This window comes from Rattus norvegicus, chromosome 10 (genome assembly GCF_021556685.1).
Source record: "Rattus norvegicus strain SHRSP/BbbUtx chromosome 10, alternate assembly SHRSP_T2T, whole genome shotgun sequence".
NCBI classification, from domain to species: domain Eukaryota; kingdom Metazoa; phylum Chordata; class Mammalia; order Rodentia; family Muridae; genus Rattus; species Rattus norvegicus.
The window spans coordinates 69,396,486-69,417,203 of NC_141543.1; the positions used below are offsets into that span (position 1 = coordinate 69,396,486).

The 20,718-nt window shown below is 42.5% G+C and overlaps 1 protein-coding gene across 8 annotated transcripts in view; it reads right to left on the reverse strand.

The window, feature by feature from the left end:
• Nucleotides 1–20,718, reverse strand: part of Nlk (nemo like kinase) — a 123,689-nt gene that overhangs the window by 4,769 nt on the left and 98,202 nt on the right. For 6 of the 8 annotated variants that reach the window (NM_001191924.3, XM_087573697.1, XM_087573695.1 and 3 more), the window contains 6 exon segments: nucleotides 258–456; nucleotides 2,673–2,759; nucleotides 9,774–9,875; nucleotides 12,799–13,008; nucleotides 16,274–16,359; nucleotides 17,829–17,935. In NM_001191924.3, coding sequence (NP_001178853.1) covers nucleotides 258–456; nucleotides 2,673–2,759; nucleotides 9,774–9,875; nucleotides 12,799–13,008; nucleotides 16,274–16,359; nucleotides 17,829–17,935 — 791 coding nt within the window. 8 annotated transcript variants of the gene reach the window in all.

Sequence of the window (20,718 nt, forward strand, 5' to 3'; positions counted from 1 at the left end):
GATAGAGTATATTTTGAGTCCTGCTCATACAACTTGGACTAGGAATGAAGTCTCCATCCCTCTGGCTCATCTTCCCCTGGATACAATGCTAAATCACCATTCTCTTAACATGTACACATGCTTTGCACACATAGCTATGTGCGAAGCTGAAATAAGACGTCGGACAGCTTTGGCGAGCCTCTGACTCTAGATCCCTGACTATGTAATCAAAGATGTCACTAGTCACCCTGTCTGACTGGATGTCAAAAGGTCCTCACCTTTAACTTGTCGGACAGAGCTGAGGTTCTTCTCAAAGGTGTCATCAAATTTGGGGTTGGTGACAGGCTCAAAGTCACTGGTGTAGACTCTTCCCGTCGAGGTGGAAAAGCAGCATTTACACATACATGTATGGTATCTCAGCCGCCCTTCATCTAGGTAGGGGTGGGCTAAGGCATCCTTAGCGGATATTCTTTTTGACTGAAATCAAATTTAGAGACCAGCACATCAACACTCCAGATAAGCATGGCTGACCATGTAGAATCTTCCACAAGACATCACGCATCTTATACCTGACACGTAACTAATTCGGGGAGGGGGGGAGTGAAGTCAGGGTTAGGTGGCTGGAGAGTGAGTAGACTTAGGATGACTGCCACTTTGAAATGCTCTTCTACTAAGTTCCAAACAAAGAATAATAATGCCAAGCTCCTACCTTGAAATAGATCTACACAGGGCCCCAGATATAAATATCATGACATTTAAATATGTAATGCATTGCATTTGAGACAACAGGCTACATTTCTGGAAGTGTCAGCATTTAGAGGGGATGTGTTTACGCTGGCAACTTTAGAAGGCTGCTTAGAACTTTTATTTTCTCTGAACATAGACTGACAGGGCAAAGCATACCCCAAAGCTGCAGGAGTTAGTGGAGGGAGCAGTCTGAATGTCAGGTTGAGACCAGAAGTGGCTGCCTATCTTCTGACTTTTGGGCCCTTTTGATCAGAACAGTTAATATAACAGAGTGTCAGTCTTTTACACTCCAGCAAAAAATTAAGGAAAAATCATTCCTCCTCAGTACTCAGTGGATGATGAAGGGAAAGTGGATCTTACAGGACCCAAGGATGGGCTCAACAAGAAACAATGAAAATGACACTTAGCCCTGCTTCAAGAATGTGTGGCACTTCAGGTTCCTTAGGCCACAAGCTAAATCATCTCATTAGCCCAAAGTCTCAGGTAGCCAGAGTGGCCTCAAACTCAGGCTAAAGAGGACCTTGAAACTTCATCTTCACTCTGCAAGCCAAACTGGGTTTATCATCATTCCTGGTTTAAACCCAACAAGTTTCACACCTAGTTTCTCTGAATGTTTCTCTGACAGGGGCTTTCTAAAAAGCTCTGGTTGTCCTAGACATCACAGAGATCTGCCTGCCAAGTGCCGGGATTAACGGCATATGCAGCCATACCCAGCCCTCTTATGGTCTAAAGATAACCATGTAGATCTGATTAATATACAAGTAAGATGTTGTGTTCTCACCACAGAGCAAGGTAGCTTTACTGTCCATAATTGTGTGGGCTTTTTAAAAATTCTTTTAATACCTATTTTTTTTAAAAGAATTATTTATTTTATGTATATGTCTTCAGACACACCAGAAGAGGGCATCGGATTCCATTACAGATGGTTGTGAGCCACCATGTGGTTGCTGGGAATTGAACTCAGGACCTCTAGAAGAGCAGCCAGTGCTCTTAACCACTGAGCTATCTCTCCAGGTCCCAAATACCTCTGCATGTTTTATATTTAGTGATTTCTTTCTGAAGTGTTTCTGTTTGAATCTTAACTGACAGTAATTACGGGAACACATATATGAATGATACATAATCTCTGGACGAATAAGCGAACAGCAGACGTCACGATGTAGTTTGTGTCCAAAACAACCAAGTACAGAAGAGAGGGTTAGAAAAGCTACAATCCCCACACAAAAGTAAACTTTCTGGGCTGGAGAGATGGCTCAGCGGTAAGAGCACCCGACTGCTCTTCCAGAGGTCATGAGTTCAATTCCCAGCAACCACATGGTGGCTCACAACCATCTGTAAAGAGATCTGATGCCCTCTTCTGGTGTATCTGAAGACAGCTACAGTGTATTTATATATAATAAATAAATAAATCTTTAAAAAAAAAAAAGTAAACTTTCCATACACCATACAATGGGCAATTTTTCAAACAATTAAAAAATTTTCCTTTTGATTTAACTTGGTGTCAAGCCCTTTTAAGATATCAAGATTCTAAGAATGGTAATGTTTTCTAGCTCTTTACCTAAGCTTTGCTTAAACCTAAGCGTCAATACTCAAACACCTAGGGACCGGGATAACCCAGGGAGCACAAACAGGAGCAGAAATCTGTTATTTCCAGTCATTATTGACACGCTGGTCTAGTTAAAGCCACAGTGCTTCTCTTAGAATACTATTTTAAAATTTAGGGGCTGGAGCAATGGCTAAGCAACGAAGAGTTCTTATTGCTCTAGCAGAGGACCAGGATGTAGACTCCGGCACCAACATGGCAGCTCCATTCAGGGAATCTGATGCCCTCTTGTGACCTTTGAGAGCATCAGGCACTCATGAGGTGCACAGATAAACAGGCAGGCACAACATTCAAACACACAAAGTAACAGAAATGAAAACACATAAACATTAACACTACTTACTGGATCAAAGACCAACATTCTGCAAAGCAGGTGAACGGCTTCATGTGTGGCCTGGCTGGAAAGGGTGTAGAGTACAGGGAGAGATGGCTATAAAAGAGAAAAAAAATTCAGATGTTTAAGCCTTTATGCATTACATATTTAATACAGTTAATTTATAGCAAAAGAATTTGTCAGCTCAAAAGATGTGAGCTGAAGGTGGTGGTGCAGCCTTAATCTCAGCATCCAAGAGGAAGAGGAAGATAGATCCCTGTGAGCTCAAAGGCTAGCCTAGTCTACTTAGTGTCAGGCCAATCAGGGCTACACAGTGAGACTGTTTGAAGCCAGCTCAAAAACAAAACAAAAACCAACAAAACAAAACAAACAAATGACAACAACAACAACCCCCCCCCCCAAACCAAACCAAAACAAAAAAAAATCTCAAAGGGAATGACTTTCATCACATTCATCGGGCTTCAGAAGGGAATTCTCACTGACTTACAGCAGCATACCTGGTCAGAGTACACCGACAGCACAATAGGTCAGAGTACAAAAAGTCTTGACAAATGAAAACTGATCTAATAAATAAGATGGCTTTGATAAGAAGGGAGGACCAAACATGTGTAAGGATGGAAAAAAAAAAAAGATTAAAAACTTTGACCACGGGGCTGGGGATTTAGCTCACTGGTAGAGCGCTTGCCTAGCAAGCGCAAGGCCCTGGGTTCCGTCCCCAGCTCTGAAAAAAAGAAAAAAGAAAAACAAAACAAAACAAAAACAAAAACAAAACAAAAAACCAAAAAACAAACAAACAAACAAAAAAACCAAACCAAACCAAAACAAAAAAAAAAAAAAACTTTGACCACACTCAGAGCCATGGACATCCAATGTGGAAAGTAAGTTAGGTGTGAGTGAGGGTCTAAGTGCTAGGCGACAGCCCTCATGAGTGTGCTCTCTCTATGGTGGCCTTGGCCTGGCTAAACAAGGGCCCCGGAAGGTTGTTGCTTCAGGTCTCATCCAACTATTAAGAGGTTTAGACTTTAGCTGGCAGCAATGGGCCCGTGATTCAGTCAGCACATTAACTGTACACTGGATAGAAGGATGCACTCTGAAGAACTCTACCTGAACAAACTCTCGATTACCCTGAGTCTGCTGAAGGGTAGACATGGTCCCTGCAAGAGATAGGACTGTTTTTACTAAGCTAAGCTTCCCTACATCTAAGAACCTGAGTTGTAAAAAACCACAACACAATAACACAATAAAAACACTATACGGTGTTTGCATGCCAAGAACCCCTGACCCACAGTGAACTATTCTTCTTGGTTTGGTTGCTGTGGTTCTATCTGCCAATTTTGCGGATAGGCACCTCCTCATGCTTAGCCAACTGACTTGGCCCCAGGATGGATTCAAAGTCTAAACTCCACCAGAGACAGGCAACAGAGTGACCAGGCCAACACATCCAACCCTTTCCCCCCTCTTTCCTGACTCAATTATTCAGAATAAGAAAGCTGGCCACTTAATGGCCACTTTCAGCCAGTTGTGTCTTCAAACTCTCCTGCCTCCGTCTCTGGAGCGCTGAGATTACGGATGAGCATCTCTACGCTTAGCTAAGAAACTCAATTTTGTTTCTGGAGACAACTCTCAGTGCAGGTGTCCGGCCTAACTTAAAAAAAAAAAAAAGTCTACTGTCCAGAGAATCCGGTGATCCGGTGTAAGCTCAGCTTAGAGGGTGGTCACTCTGCACCCCCAGTGCCTATGGGTCAGTTAAAGCCTACACTAACTTTGATGCCCTCCCTCAGAGAAGACTGTGTGACCTGGGGGCTGTAAGATAAAATGATCCCTTTCCTCAAGTTGCTTTTGGTCCTGGTGCTTACCACAGCAAGAGAAATTCAAACTAAAACACAGTTTTCCTCCTTACACTCCAAACTAAAACCCATCTGTTGATTTGAATCTTCTATGAGAAGCCTGCATCCTCTGGTGTGTTTTGTCTTGTGACCCTCATGCTTTTTCTTTTTTTTTGGAGCTGAAGACCGAACCCAGGGCCTTGCGCGTGTTAGGCAAGTGCTTTATTACTGAGCTAAATGCCTAACTCCATGAGCCTCATGCTTAAAGTTTATATTAAAGTTTCTTTAATAACTTCCAGCTCTACTTAAAATTGAAACAAGTTGTAAAGAGTTTTAAGACATATCCCTCAAAGGCTGGCGTGATGGCTCTAACACTAGTAGACCCTTCCTTGCAAGCATGAGGTTATGAGCTCAAGCCCCAGAATGCTGGGTAGGGTCATGTGCTGTGCGTGTTTAATGCCAGCACCAGAGAGATGGAGACAGAAGGATCTGCAATGCACAGTGGCCAGTCAGTTCAGCCTCAGTGGTGCATTCTCGTCAGTGGGATTGTTCTCAGATGAGGTAGGCAAGGGTTTCCGAGGGACATACGAGCTTGTCTTCCAGCCTCTACATGCACACACATATGTATATCCAACCCATACACACCAGCTCACATATGAATATGCACAGGGATACGCACATTAAAAAAAACAATCCTTGGGGCTGGAGAGATGGCTCAGCAGTTAAGAGCACTGGATGCTCTTCCTCAGGTCCTGAGCTCAATTCCCAGCAACCACATAATGGCTCATGACCACCTGTAAAGGGATCTGACGCTCTCTTCTGGCATGCAGCAGGACATACATACATACATACATACATACATACATACATACATACATACAGCCCTTGAAGTCTAAATATATTCTCTAAATAACCTAGAGTAGATAATATAGTAAAATGGGGCTTCAAGACCTCCAGTCAGCACGAGCTGACACTGAGGATAAGTGTGAATCTTTTCTAAAACTCAGCAGTGCACATGCATTTGACTTTATCTAACTCCTGCTGTGCTTTAACTCCTTAAGGGAATTCACTTAAAACTTCTCAGTAGATTTTTATAAAGACCCTTTATTATGCTACGTTAAAAATGGAAACAAAGGCTGTTTCTATATCAACTGAGACAATACAATTTTCTTGTTTGAGATGCTGGACATAACAGCTTCTCTATGAATGGAGCACCTTTCTATTTCTCGTGACAGCTCCAGTAGCTCACTTTACTCCCCAAGACAGGTCACACTATGTACTCTGGCCAGCCTGGAACTTGCCATGTTAAAGATGTGTGCCTATGTACCCAGCATCATAATTTGTTATGATTTATTTATTTTTAACAGAGTCTTGAGATGCATCCAGACTGGCCTTGAACTCTTGGAGATCCTTCCTCAGCCTCCACAGTGCAGGGATTATAGGCAGGCCTATATTTTTAAAGGACCCCTCTCCCCTAAACTGTTTTAGTATTGATCTTTGTTTTATTTTATTTTGTTTTATTTTTTGAGACAGGGTTTTTCTGTATATCCCTGGCTGGCCTTGAACTCAAGAGATGTGTCTGCCTCTGCCCCCAAGGCAGATTAAAGGCGTGAGACACTATGCTTGGCTTTAGTGTAGGTTGAATGACAAACATAGAAATTTTATTGAGAGGAAAAGCAACAGTTCCCCACAGCCAGGAAGGGCCCCCAAAACTAAGTGGTTCATGGGCACTAATTTTTATTACTTTGTGTGTGTGTGTGTGTGTGTGTGTGTGTGTGTGTGTGTGAGTGTGTGTATGTGTATGTGTGTGTGTGTATGTATGTATGTATGTATGTATGTATGTATGTATGTATGTATTTATTTATGAATGTATGCATGTGGGTGGGTAGATGCTGGTGCTAAAGCAAATATGTAGATGTTAGAGGCCAACTACTGAGAGTGAATTTTCTCTTACCACCATATGGGTTCTGGGGACTGAAAGTAGGCCAGAAGGGTTGGAGGCCATCTTACCAGCCACAGAAACTATTTTTATTCCCATTTTATTGAAGATTGAAACCAAGGCTCACAGAGGTTAAATAATGTGTTCAAGGTCATAGAGTGAGTTATTAGTAAGGCTGGGATCCTTATACAACCGGCTTACAAACTCACTGTACACCTCATAGGACACCACTCAACCTGCTGTTTACTGCAGTAAGACCGAGACCAACAGCACAACCTCATCCTCACTACAGCCCAGAGACAAACAAACTGAGTGCGCATATCCTGAGCTGAGTCAACTAAAACAACACGGATTTTGTGGAACAGCCATGATATAGTTACACATTGTACTTTGGGGACCAAATTACTATTTTGAAGCACATAAACTGGGATAGTGGTGCACACTGTAATCCCAGCCCTGATGAGGCTGAGGCGGGACGATGACAAGATGTGTAGCAAGGCTCTAATTAAAAAATTTCAGACAAAACAAAACTCAAATAACAACCTAAGAAAAGCCACAAAACAAAAAACAAGTAGCCAAAGACCAAGAACAGAAAAAAAAAGTTGTAAAAATACTTAGTTATCAAAAAAAAAAATACTTAGTTATCTACATATCAAGTAAACGTGTGTGCAGTTGCCTCTTCCAACTGTAAAAACCATCACCTTCTTCTGAGAAGCTGTTAGTAGGCCTACCAGTGTCTGGATGGATGCCATGAGGTGGGGGTAGAGGGGCAGTGGGAGGGAAAAAGACTGGTGGCTTATACAGCAGCTTCAAGGGCCTGTGAACGCCACTCAGAACTCAGCAATGGCAGATAGATCAACTAGCAGACGCAGATCAACACCAGTTCCCGCAATGGAGGGGAAAGCATTTACACTAAAGTTCCTTGCCTGCAGTAGGCACAGCAGCACACAAAGGCACAGCATACACTGAGAAACCCGCCAGTGTGGGAGACTGCTCCCCAGAGATGAAGCCCCTTTTCCTAAAGTTGCGGCTCCAGGATGTGAAAGTCAAAGCAGTTCTGGGCGGCAGCTCACTTAACTCACCCTACCAACTTTTCCTCCAATAGCAGATGTTCGGACGCTAAGACTAATGTTTACTGTGGTGTTCCTCTCAGACCACCAGACAACCAACCCGGTAAGCAAAACCTTAAACTTCAGGAGGTACCACTCACTAAGAGGTCAAGCCCTGTAAAATGTAGAAGGATTCCAAGAGAATTTATTTAACTTAAAAATGAACTTTTAAGCTTTCCTTACCTCCCTCCTTTGCTTTAGGAAATAATGTAATATTCTTTTCTTTGTTTCTTTCTTTCTCTCTTTCTTTAATAGAAAGATCTCAAAAAATCCCTTTGTGAGCCTGTGGATGGGTATCTCACCCTGGCTTCCACTCATAACCCTCTTCCCATTTCCTGAATGCTGGAGTTGTAGGACTGTGCTGTCAGACAAAGTTGAGGGCTCCGGACTTTCACAGCTGCTGGGCTATTTTTTTTTTTCCCCTGAGAAACCCAGCCCAGTGTGCTCAAAGGAGCACACACAGTGACTTTGGTGCAATAGGACATTTTCAAGCTGTGTTAGACACGTCAGGAACATCTCAGGAAGGACTGCCGTCTAGGCTGTTATTTAGTAACATGACACTTTGACAGAGAATTATTTAGCAGATAACTACTAGCAATTGCTAAAATCTTTAGAGAAATGATACCAGCGTTGTCTGATCTTCATACTTCATTATGGTTATCTTTGGCTAGGCAGATTTATTAAATTGATGAGGTCAATAAAGGAGGAAAATTATTCTATTTACAAGGGCACATTTACTCTAAGATACTAACAAATTAGATTAATGTTCCTGATGCTGGTCAGTAAATAGCATAGCAGATCTTGTTAGCATCACCTATAATATAGACCTTCCTCTTAGTTAATAGTTACTGAATTCCTGAGAGCTTGAGAGGTTGTTAAGAGTGGTTAAGAGTATGTACTGTTCTTGTAGAGGACCTGTGTTCAGTTCCCGAGACCTAGGATGGGTAGTTCACAAATGTCAGTAACTTCAGCTCCAGGGGTATCTGCTTCTAGCTTCCTACAAACCTGTGCACACACCCACACAGACATGTACACATAATTTAACATCAAATACATCTTCTTTAAAAAATTACTGTATTCTTTTTAAGGAAGTCAGGGCCTCAAATTATTTCATAGTTTGAACAAAATGCAACCAAAGGTTATACCTGTAATGAGGTTCTTTTAATGTAAGCTTAGCCAGGTGGGCTGCTGTGAATTTGAGCCAACTTGATCTACACAGTGAGTTAAAGGTAACTAGAGCCCTGCCTCAATTTTAAACAAATATGAATAATAAAAAAACAAATGAGCAAGCATGTCTCTCTATTTACTGGCCTGAGCTAGTGTTTGGGAACTTTATCTCACTGCCCGTGTCCCCTTGGAAACAGCTTTGCAGTCATCGGGATTACAGAGAGGGAACTGCGATGCAGGGGAGCCTTGAGCAAATGTCTGCCAAGCAGTTTCAGTGGGGAGAATTGTCAAACTCAGCCTTTCTTTGGTTGACCAATCAGTTCACCTGAGCAATCAATCAGATCACCTAAACGCCCAATGTAAAAGGCGGGCAGGCAGGCAGGCAGGCAGGCAGGCAGGCAGGCAGGCAGGCAGGCAGGCAGGCAGGCGGGCGGGCGGGCGGGCGGGCGGGCCCGAGGAAGCCAGCCCTGCTTGTCCTGCTCAAGTCTTTCTGGCTCTGCTTGTTTCTTGTTCCTAGGCAAAGCATTCCCCTCCTTCCCTCCCTCTTCACATCATTAAGTTTTCTTTAGGACAGCGCTTGCAGGGAACACTGCTTAATCAAGAGAGTGGATAAAAAGCACCCCAGATTTCTCAGCAGCGATCTGGCTGGTTGCAGGTAATATCGATTAGTAAGAATCGGGCAGTCCTTCTTTATAGGGATAACCACATTGGGAGCTGATGTGATGCTAGTGGTAAGAGCAAAACAGCAAAACAGCAGCCTTGCAAGGCAAGGAGACACCGGCGGTTCTTTGAGCTTAGTGTTTGGAACTGACATCCTGACTCACATGCACTGAAGTCCAAGCTTTCTCCCCACATACTGATAACACTATGAGAACACTGAAAGGTCACCTGTCACCGATAAGCAATAGCGATACACAAACATGCATTTTTCTTCTATGGTACTGGGCACGGTCACGTGCCATTTACTATTTATGGTCATATACACATAACAGAGATCTTGTAGGCCATCTTTTTGTGTCTCTGTGCCTATGTACATGTGTCTACAGACCTGCCCTCTTTACCTCTTTACCTGTTTGTGAGGACCCCTGAGTATGTGTGCCTTAGCACCTTCACAAGCTGTCCTCATCGCTTCCAGTGATGGCGTGCCCAACAGATCTGTGATCAAATCCAACTGCAAGAGAAGGTGAATACAGGTTGACAGAAGATCACAGAAATGGCTCATTGTTACACTTAAGTTGCAGCGTTAGGAATGAAAATTAATGCCACTTTTTTTTTTAACCTTAGAACCACAACGCCTTCAAGTCAGCTCTGATAAGAGCCCTTTATTTTACTTTCTGGCCTATTAAAAACAAAACAAAACAAAACAAAAAAAAAACAAACAGGTTAGGTGGTATATACCTGTAATTCTACCAATTAGGAGGCTAAGACAGGGTTGTGAATTTGAGGCCAGTTGAGCTACATTTCACGGGAAGCATAGTGTTCTTGCAGTAGAGTAACTTTGGTGTTGTATCTCTATGCCCCAGTGCTTTAAAACCATAGCACTTACAATCTTTGGAAGCAGTGTCTAATGACTACTCTTTTCAAACGGACAATGAGTTGGGACTCAAGCTCTTCAAATAGCTAATCCACACATCAGATGCATGTAATATAATAAATACCCAAAGCATTCATTCACTCTTGAAGTAAAAGGTAAACCCTAAATGTTTGGACGAGCACATGCCTTTTAAATTCTAGAAACCCCTTACACTGGCAGGAAAACGTATGACTTAGAAAACCATGATGCCACACAGGCCACATTTATTGAGCTGGGCACAATGAAGGAGACGTATGATAGCTGGTCTTCCCGTAAACAAGTCTTTGTAGGTAGCAAACCAACTCACCGGTCTTTTAGTGCTGAAATTGTTTTGACTCTACAACCTAGTTAACAGCAACAGTTCACGTGGACCTCCCTAGGATGGGAAACCTATGCCCTTATCTAACTGCAGGGCATCTGATGTTCTGGTAGGGGAAGTGCCTGAGAAACGGCTTTCCCCTGAAGTTAAGATCTCTGGACCCTTCTGAGGGAAGTGTGGCTCTGCCACTGGCAGGGCTCTAACAGCCAACCTGACAGCAGAAGAAGACGACGGCAGACACCCTCAGACTAACCTGGGACAGGGCTAAGGCAGAGGAACACTTTGATAGTCTGCTGTAGCTCAGTGTCCAGTTCATTGATTTCTCAGAGACTGCAAGAGAGATGAACTACTTCCACATAGAGGTTAGACTCTCTCCGTATACAACATCTGTTTCCGGGGACAATTATTATCACACACTGATGGTAAACAGATGAGCGCCTAGTGGTTATGTGAAGCTGGAAAGCTCAGACATAGACTTTGCTAGAACCTGTTATGTGAACTTACAAAGATCTCCTCTCTCAAGTGCTAAGACACCACACTTAGCGCCAAGTGGTTTTTTCTAAAAATTATTATCTCAAAGCTATTCTAAGAGTTACTCTTTTTATGAGTGTTTTTGTCTGTATGTATTGTCTGTGTAACAGGTGTGTGAGTGTAGTGCCTGAGGAGGCCAGAAGAGTGCTAGAAGTCCAGCAGACAGTTGTCAATTGTCACATAGCTGCAGCTGGTGCTCTTAGTACTAAGCCTTTGTCTTTTTTTTTTTTTTTTTTCTTTTTTTCGGAGCTGGGGACCAAACCCAGGGCCTTGTGGTTGCTAGGCAAGCGCTCTACCACTGAGCCAAATCCCCAACCCTTTTTTTTTTTTTTAAATATAGGGTTTCACTATACAGCCCTGGCTATCCTAGCCGCTTTTACGTAGACCAGGTTGGCTTCAAACTCATAAAGATCCACTGCCTTTGCCTCCCAAGTATAAGGACTCAAGGCGTATGCCACCAATGCTCACTTGTTTTTAAACCTAAAGAGTTTTTTTTTTTTTTTTTTTTTTTTGGTTCTTTTTTTCGGAGCTGGGGACCGAACCCAGGGCTTTGCGCTTCCTAGGTAAGCGCTCTACCACTGAGCTAAATCCCCAACCCCCTAAAGAAGTATTTTTAATTGTGTGTGTGTAGTCTCTGTGTGTGTACTTGAGTGCAAGAACCCTTAGAGTAGAGGTAAGAGCAGTTAGATCCCTCAGAGCTTAAGTTATAGGCAACTGAACCACCAGACATAGACGCTGGGAACCAAATTCACGTCTTCTGGAAGAATGGCAAGTGGTATCAACCAGAGCTATCTCTCTCTCTGCGACTTTCCCAATCCCTTTCTGCTCCTTCCTCTTTTTCTTCTTCCTCTTTTCCTTTCTTTTCTTTTTCTTTTTCTTTTTTGGACAGGGTTTCTCCATGTAGCCCTCAATGTTCTACAGTTCATTTTGTATACCAGGCTGGCCTCAAAACTCAGAGATCTGCTTGCCTCTTCCGAGTGCTGGAGTTAACGGTGGGAACCTTTAATCCCACCTGACCCTCTTTTTATTTTGAGGCAGGGTCTCACTATATAGATCTAGCTAGCCTGAAACGTTGGGACTCGATACATAGATCAGGATGGCCCGGGACTCACAGAAATCCTAATAGCCTCTGCCTCAGGAATGCTGGGATTAAAGATGTGCGCCAGGACACCTGTCTGCAAATGATTTCTGAACGTTCGATTTTAATTATCTTCTGGTGTTCTATGCCACATCTAAATACTTTAGCCCAATGATAAAGTTTAGTTTTGAAGAAATCAATTCAAAAAGTGTGTGGTCTATGCAGAAGAAGTATGCTAAGTCATCAAATACATTTTAAAACCATGGCTATTCAGCTGGAAGAAACAGATGTCTTTGAACAACTCAGACCATACCTATGCAATGTAGAGCCAAGTCTGCTGCTATGCACCAGTGCATGTAACAAAGTGAATGCTGTCTCTAATGGGCTCCTAACTGGCAGCATGAACCTCTGTCATCTCCAGCTTTGTAATTTTCTGGCTTTCGAGTGAACCTGAATTTGCTAAAAGTCAATTAAGACAGTACAATGAATAAACTCAAGATGTATACAAGATGGCTTTCCTTTCAAATCTACAGCTGAATTAAGAGCAAAGAGTGCCGTAAAGCGAAGCAAAGAGTGCCGTAAAGAAGCCACACCTGCTGAATGGGACTCTGCGCCTGAAACAGTATCCTTCGGCCCAGCAGCTCTGCAAAGATGCACCCCACAGACCAGATGTCAATAGCATTGCTGTAATGGCGGCTGCCCATGAGGATCTCCGGAGCCCGGTAATACTGAGTAACAACTTCCTGAGTCATGTGACGGGATTCATCCAATTCTTCCACTCTGGCCAATCCAAAATCACAAATCTAAATAGAAAAGACGACCAAGATATTACCGAGCAGACACCTACTGTTTACTTTAGAGACGGTGTAGCATTGAGCTTGCTGTTTAGCTGAGGATGACCTTCAAGACCTGAGCCTTCTGTCCTGTACTTCCCAAGAGCTGGGCTCATAGTCATGGGCCACCATGCCATGCCCAGTGTCCTGCTAGATTTTGTCAACTTGACAAACATAGACATATTGGAGCCTAGGGAAACTCAATTAAGGAAATTCTCCGATAAGATTGGCCTGTGGACATTTTTGGTTTTTTTGTTTTTTTGTTTTGTTTTGGTTGATGACAGATGTGGAATGGTGTAGCCTACCATGGGCCATACCATCCCTGGGCAGGTGCCTCTGGCAGGTTAAAAAACAAAAGAAAACAAAACAAAATAGCAGGCTGAGTAAGCCAGGAGGAGCCAACCAGCACTCCAAGAGTTCTGCTTCAGGAAGTCCTGGAGATTCTACCGTGGTATCCCGTAATAGACTGTGACCCTTGACATGCAAAGCCAAATAAACCCCATCTTTCAAGGTGTTCTTTGTCATGGTCTTAACATATCGTAATAACGGAAATCAAACTAGGAGACTCAGCTAGACAGACACATTTATGCCTGGGAAAACAGCAGCAGCAACAAAGAAGCCTCATTACACATACAGGGAAAGAACCTTGACAGATTACTCATGGACTTTGAAAAGTCTTAAATGATATACGTATAGACATTCTTATCACTATAAAAATATGGCCTTATTTGGACAACAGAAAATTCTAACTTCAATGTTTTTATATAAATTATGTATCTTTTAAATTTTGTATTATCTTATGATGTCAGAGTTTTGCCTATATGTCTGTCTGTCCACCACATGTGTGCCTGGTGTCCACAAAGGCCAGAGAGATATCAGCTCCCCTGGAACTAGACTTACAGATCATCATGATCTGCTCCCTTTAAAATTATTCATCTTTAAAAATATTCTTCTTGGGGTTGGGGATTTAGCTCAGTGGTAGAGCACTTGCCTAGCAAGCACAAGGCCCTGGGTTTGGTCCTCAGCTTCGGGGTGGGGGCAGGGGGGAGCAATAAAAAATATTCTTCTCCAGACTGGAGTATGGCTAGGTAAAAGAGCACTTGCCTTTATGTGCATGGGCCTGAGTTCAATGCCCAGCAATGGGAAAACAAATACTTTAGCTTATTCTAAACCAATAAGCAAACCAAAATTAAAACCAATGAACGCAAACATAGCTGAATGCATACTTCAGCCTAACCAAGATATTTGTAGGATGAATTAATGGAAGAAATCAGAATAAAAGGCATATTTTATTGGGCTTGGGACAAATGCCATCTGTTTTTCTTTTTCTTTTTTTCTTTTTTTTTGAGTCATGGTTTCTCTGTATATCCCGGGCTGTCCTAGAACTCACTCTGTAGAATAGGCTGGTCTGGTCTAAGCTACAAAAATCCAGTCAACAGAAGTCCATGAGGATGGACACTCAGAAATGACATTTTCCTTCAGTTTCCTATTCATATAGCTACAAGCTACCACAGCTTTAACGATGATCTGGACAGTGGGCTTCAGGTAATAACACAGGCATGACAGGATGACATAAAATTCCCCTCGAAGGTTTTCAGCCAAAACTCAAATAAGAACTGGCTGAAAATATCATAGCACTGAGTTGGTATAAATAGGACAAGAATTTCCAACTATAAGGTTTTAAAAATATTTTTAACTAAAATGAGTTATAAGGATTTGGTTTTGGTCTTGATCTACATAGTGAATCTCAGGCCTGCCAGGGCCACATAGTGAGACCCCCTTCTCCAAAATAGATAGACAGACAGATAGTTAGAGATCACAAGCCCTGTTTAAAGATAACCAAGCGGCAGAAGGAAAGACTCAAGACATGTGGAAGGAACACGGGAGAAGATTCTGGGGTAATACTTTTTCTTTAGAAACAAAAGAATGAACTGTGCTATCAGCTTCTTTCAGGGAAAGCATAAACGGCAAGTGCTTTATCTCAGTGGTGTTAAGCCAGGGGTGGGCTCTGTGCAGACACAATGAAGAACTTTCACTGACAGTAGCACAGCCCACCAGCTTGTGAGGAGAACTGACCTACTGCTCAAGAAAGCATTTAAAATAGAAACAAATGTATTCATATGTACTCATGGCTTTAATATGTACTCAACTGCCAACATTTAGGTAACGCTATCACTCTTCGTTATTTTAAAAATAGACAGCACTGAGAAATTAGCTAATCACTGCTGACTGGAACATCGTAGGAAGTGGCCACCCAGGGAGTGAGCTTTAATCTCCTTACACAGAGATAGTGTAATTCTAAGCTTTTAGTTCACATTCAGAGTCTCACTATGTAGCTCTGGCTTGGAACTCAGTCTGTAGACCAGGCTGGCTTTGCTCTCACGGAGATCTGCCTGCCTCTGCCTCCCCAGTGCTAGGGTTAAAGGTGCATGTGACCACCGCCCAGTTACTATTTTTCTTTTAAAAAATACTTAATTTTATGTGTATGTATGTGCACCATGTGTGTGTAGGAACCCGCAGACATCAAAAGAGTCACTGGATCCTTTGAAACTGGAGCTACAAGATTTCTTAGCCACTGAGCCTCCCTCTGCCCCCACCTCTAATTTCTATGATGAGGGAAATGACGATGAACCTTCCACTATTCAGGAATTTGAAAAATGCATTTGTGTATTAAAGGTTTGAGAAATGCACACTGTGGATTTTGCTATCAGTGAATCTCTTCTAACTAAGGACAGACAAGGAGAAGTAGGAACCAGTGAAAATGAAGGCAATGACTCGAGATTTGGGAATACCTGTTTTAGGTTTTGCTTTTTTTTTTAACCCTTCTGCCTTTACCCACTGGGGTTCCCATCATGCAAACTCATGTCCAGCTTTGTTACTTTTTGAGACGCTGTCTCATTCTGCTGCCTAAATTGAGATTTGGAGATTATTACTCTGTGGGGAAGATCTGACTACTGTAAGGTAGAAATACACCCACTAGGTGCACAGGCCCTTTCCTGGCACAGCCTTTAACTTCCAAGCATTCCTGCTGCAATGCCACACAGTGATGCTAGCCATGAGATGCGGCACCTTCCCAAGCCACATCTCAGTGTCACAGCAGCAGAAGCTAAAAGTCTATTCCTTCCGAAAAACGCTTCCTATAATAGGGAACGGTCTGAGCTGATGGGAGTTTCTGAAAAGACTGCCATTCTTTTTAGTGACATCATAGTTCTCATCTCAGAGTCTGAAAAGCTACCTTTAGAACACAGTTGCTGTTCACAAGGAGATTCCCCGGCTTAATGTCGCGATGTAAAATGCCAGCTGAATGGAGATATTTCAAACCTGAAACAAACAAACACAATTTTAATTGCAGATATTTAGTTCCTTATACTTAACCAACGAACACACACACACACACACACACACACACACACACACACACACACACCCCTTAAACAGAAACAAACTAAAAGATTTAAAATCACTCCCTAAACAAAAGCTAAAGAATATTACTAAAAGCTTGGCTTAGTCCCCTTCAAAACACTGTAATTTTGCTGCAGTAAAATGTCACACAGTTTGCACATGCCAGAGACAATGTCTATAATTTAAAAGATTACATGACTTGAGGCATAGGTAAGTCTGTCAGGCCCTACAGTTAGGCACGGCCATGCCAATATCCTTGAACTGCTCCTCAGCGTGGCTCCTGGATGGAGTTCTGCTATTGATACTCCCAGCCTGTGACTCTGAACCTGCTCCAACACAGAAGCTTCCATTAATCTACAGGAGGCCTTTCTTAGGATACGCATTTCAGTGACAGGACAGAAAGCAGGGACCTGCCCAGACCTGTCAGCAGCACTAGCCACTAGTGACAGCCAGGAGGGCACTTAATCATCTCAAAATAGTTTTGACATCTTAAAAGACTGGTTGGTTTTCAGTAGAAGTGTAGGTTACAATCTTATAATGATTTCTTTCTGAAATAAAACATAGTAAAACGTATTAACACTGTAGACAAGCCAAGCATTTTCCCCATTTCCCTCTACCACAGAATATCTACAGATTTATCACAGGTGCACTTTTGGTTATAATATTGCTTATGTATTTTGCTCTTTGGAAGACCTTGATTTTCAGTTTCTTTCTAGAATTCTGTGAATATTGGGAAAAACGTATTTCAGCAGACAAGAAAGTGGTTTCAGCTTTAATAATAATTCTCCATCTGTCACAGTGGAACTGTGGACACAGCTGATGGCTAGAGGAGGAATCAATCATTGGCCTAAACTGTTTCTCACGAAGGCCTGTGCTCTTACGGGCAGTCAGGAGTTAACTTAAGAGCCTGTGTCCTGGCCCGCCCCATCTGCTTTGGGTTTTAAGGGTCCTTCTGAGTTGAGTGCAACTCAGCCATGGCAGGTAATATTCAGACAAGTCCACCAATTGGCTTGAAGGATGGATGTCTTCCACGGAGAACAGTCCCTTTTTAATTTAGTTATCTGATCTGGACTCTATGAAAAGCCAAAGGCAGCTAGTGAGATTTGTGGCAAACCACTGGTGCCTGCCTTCCTAGATTAATCCACTTGCCTGCCTTCACTGCCCTAATGAAATAAAAATAAAAAATATTTGGCCACCTTCAAAGCCTCTTGTGGAGAGGGATGTGACTAGCATGCTCAAGGATCTGAGTTCAATACCTAGTGCTTCTAACACCCACACCACTTAACGTCAAACACAAAAAATAGTGAAACAACTCTGGTTCAAACAAATAGCAAAGTGACTCATTTATACAACCACACTGTCTTTTTCTTGATAAAGAGAAATCTTACCTCGCAAAATCTGATAAAGAAAAACTTTGACATGATCTGAGCTGAGTGGCTGAGGAGAGACGATAATTTTATGTAGATCACTCTGCATCAATTCTGTGACAACATATCTTCAAATTGTTAAGTTAAGGAGATGTCAGAAAACGGACCCCAGCCCCCTCATTGTCATCAATCATATTTAAAGGGTAACATCCATTGTCAAGGCTGGGAAGTTTGAAGACAGCTAGCTTCTAGACAGGCCAATGGAGATGAGAATCCCAGCGACTACGGGATTGAACAGTGCCTAAATTCGAAAGGATGTACACGTTTAAGAATTGAAGTAAGCAACCAAGTGCTCTCCTTATGATTATTACTCAAGAGAAATTAAAAGTAAATACTTCTAAACAACAACCAGACCAAGGCACAGTGTGAAGATCTGTTAGTCTCAAGATTTTGGCTAGTTATGGGGATGTCATTTAAGTTTAAAAGTGGGTTGGTGACCCCATTTTAAACCACCAGCAAAAAAGTTCACAATAAATCCATCAACTGTGGCTGTGTTACTTTATAAACTATGGTACTGCCAGAAGCACATGAAATGGTTACTTCAAATCCAAGACTCCCCAAATCAGAGCAACATAACCTTCCACTTGGCTCACTCTGCGTGTTTATGAAAACCTGTTTCTGAGCTTCAAGCTCTGCACTCGGATGTAGTCTCAGGTTTTTGTTCAAAGAGCTGGGATGACTGGGTAGCCATGAGAAGGTGGAATTCAGAATTTTTATAAGACACATAAATGTTACAGAAACTAAGAAATCCCTTTTTTGCTATATTTTATTAGAATAATAGACATGCTTTACCCTGGGTGTGCTTAAAAACTTGTTAAAAGTTTACACTTTATGATTTAATTGGAACTTTTCTATAGGTAATCTTCAATTCACAGCTTTAAAAGTGAGCAGGAAAGACAGAATTTGTGCTAACATGTGACACATGGTTGAAAACTACTGCTTTCAGATATGTGTGTGTGTGTGGGGGGGGAGGGGACATGAGACACTTGGGAGGCTTTCTGCTCTCACTGGCTGGTATTTCTGGCGCTTGTCCCCCCTCTTCTCCTCCCCTCTGAATGCAGGAACATCCCAGCCCTTTTCCTTTGTCACATTCACTATCTCGAACACTTGAGTCCTGATCACTCCTTTCCTTTGCACCACCAAGCACAAACCTTTATCACCCTTGCTATATGTCTCCATCTTCCCATGGGAAAGCTCTGCTGGCTTTGTCTTCAGAGCTTGGCTACCATTGGGCCTCTTCCCACCAAGCCTGCTGTTGTGAATGGTGGCTCTAGATTCCTAGGACACGGCGGCTAGCACACGCGGTTTTGTTTTTATTTATACGTTGGCACTTAATTTACTGTGTCTGAACTAACAATGCTTAAGGTTTCTGTTGAGAACTCAAGCCCTCTAAGTAACCAGGCCTTAAGCAGAGAGGGCTGCAAACAGTCTGGGGACACACCCAACCCCAGGTAGGAGGTAGTCGGTAGTTATGACTTAAGTTTTTTTTTTTTTTTTTTTTTTTTTTAAAGACAGGGTCTCTGTAGCTCTGGCAGGCCTTGAACTCACAGAAATCTGCTTGTCTCTGCTTCCAGAATGGTGGGATTAATTGGCACTGGTCACTTTCGAAGATCACATACTAACCAAGACCACTCCCCTTCCCAGAGAACCCGCACTGTCAGTCAGATAGCTGCCTAGAAAAGTGCACTCGTGCATTCGATAGAGGGAAGGCAGGCAGGCAGGCAGGCAGGCAGGCAGGCAGGCAGGCAGGCAGGCAGGCAGGCAGGCAGGCAGGCAGGCACGCTTCGGATGGGAGAGGAGCAAGAGACAGTTTTAACCAAGTACAAACATATGGGCTCCACTTAGAAACTGAGTCAAAGAGAGACCTTGGACAAATCGTGGGCAGGTAGTAAGGGGTAAACTGAGTGAACTGATGTTAGAGGCCTCAGTGCCACACTCATTATGCTCTGATGAGGTACTTAGCAGCTCCCTGCAAGGGGCGGGGTGGGGTGGGGTTAGGAACAGAGAAGGCTGGGGAAAATGATTATTTGTTGAGGCTGAACAATCCAGGAGTTATGTTCTTATCTGTACTTTTGGTATTTTTGAAGTTTTCTAGATTTATTTCCCCCCCAAAACAAAAGTGAAGCAAAATTTAAAAAAAAGGTTCTTTGTAAAAAACAAAAACAAACAAAAACGAAAACAACCCCCCCCCAAAAAAAACTATGTAAAAAGATGAGACCTACCCAGGCCCCTGCCCCTTTGAACTAAGCCACCTTTTCTTTTAAGAGTCTTTGTCTCTCATCCCCTTTTTCCCCATGCTCTTTCTGCCCCCGACCCCACTTCATTTCCCAGTCTGCATGGGGATTTTCCTGGCCCCATTCCTTGGGACCAGTGAACCTGCCCAACAGCTGCCCAATAAACCTGCTTTTATACTTAAAAACAAAACAAAACAAAACAAAACAAAACAAAGGCAGTCACATGTAGCTCAGGCTGGCCTGGGATCTAGTTTCATGTAGCTCAGGCTGGCCTGGGATCCCCCTCCAGCTTCTAAGCAATGTGAGTACAGGTTTATGCTAATATACTCATTTCCAGAACTTTCATTTACTTAATCCATCTTGTTGAAAATCTAAGTTTTTTCTTTTAATTTTAAACAACCTTGAAACAGACATTATGTATAGCTTTATGTGAAATCTGATTAATTTTTTCAAGTATAATTATAGGACATTATTTTAGGTTTACACTTGATCTTAGCCAAAAGGCCGAGAAGCGATTAGGTTTAAAATATAGGGAACAATTTCTCAGGCTATTCAAATCTTTTATATTAAGTGCTTATTTAGTATCCCCTCTTTAAACTGTCAAGACTTTCTCTTGA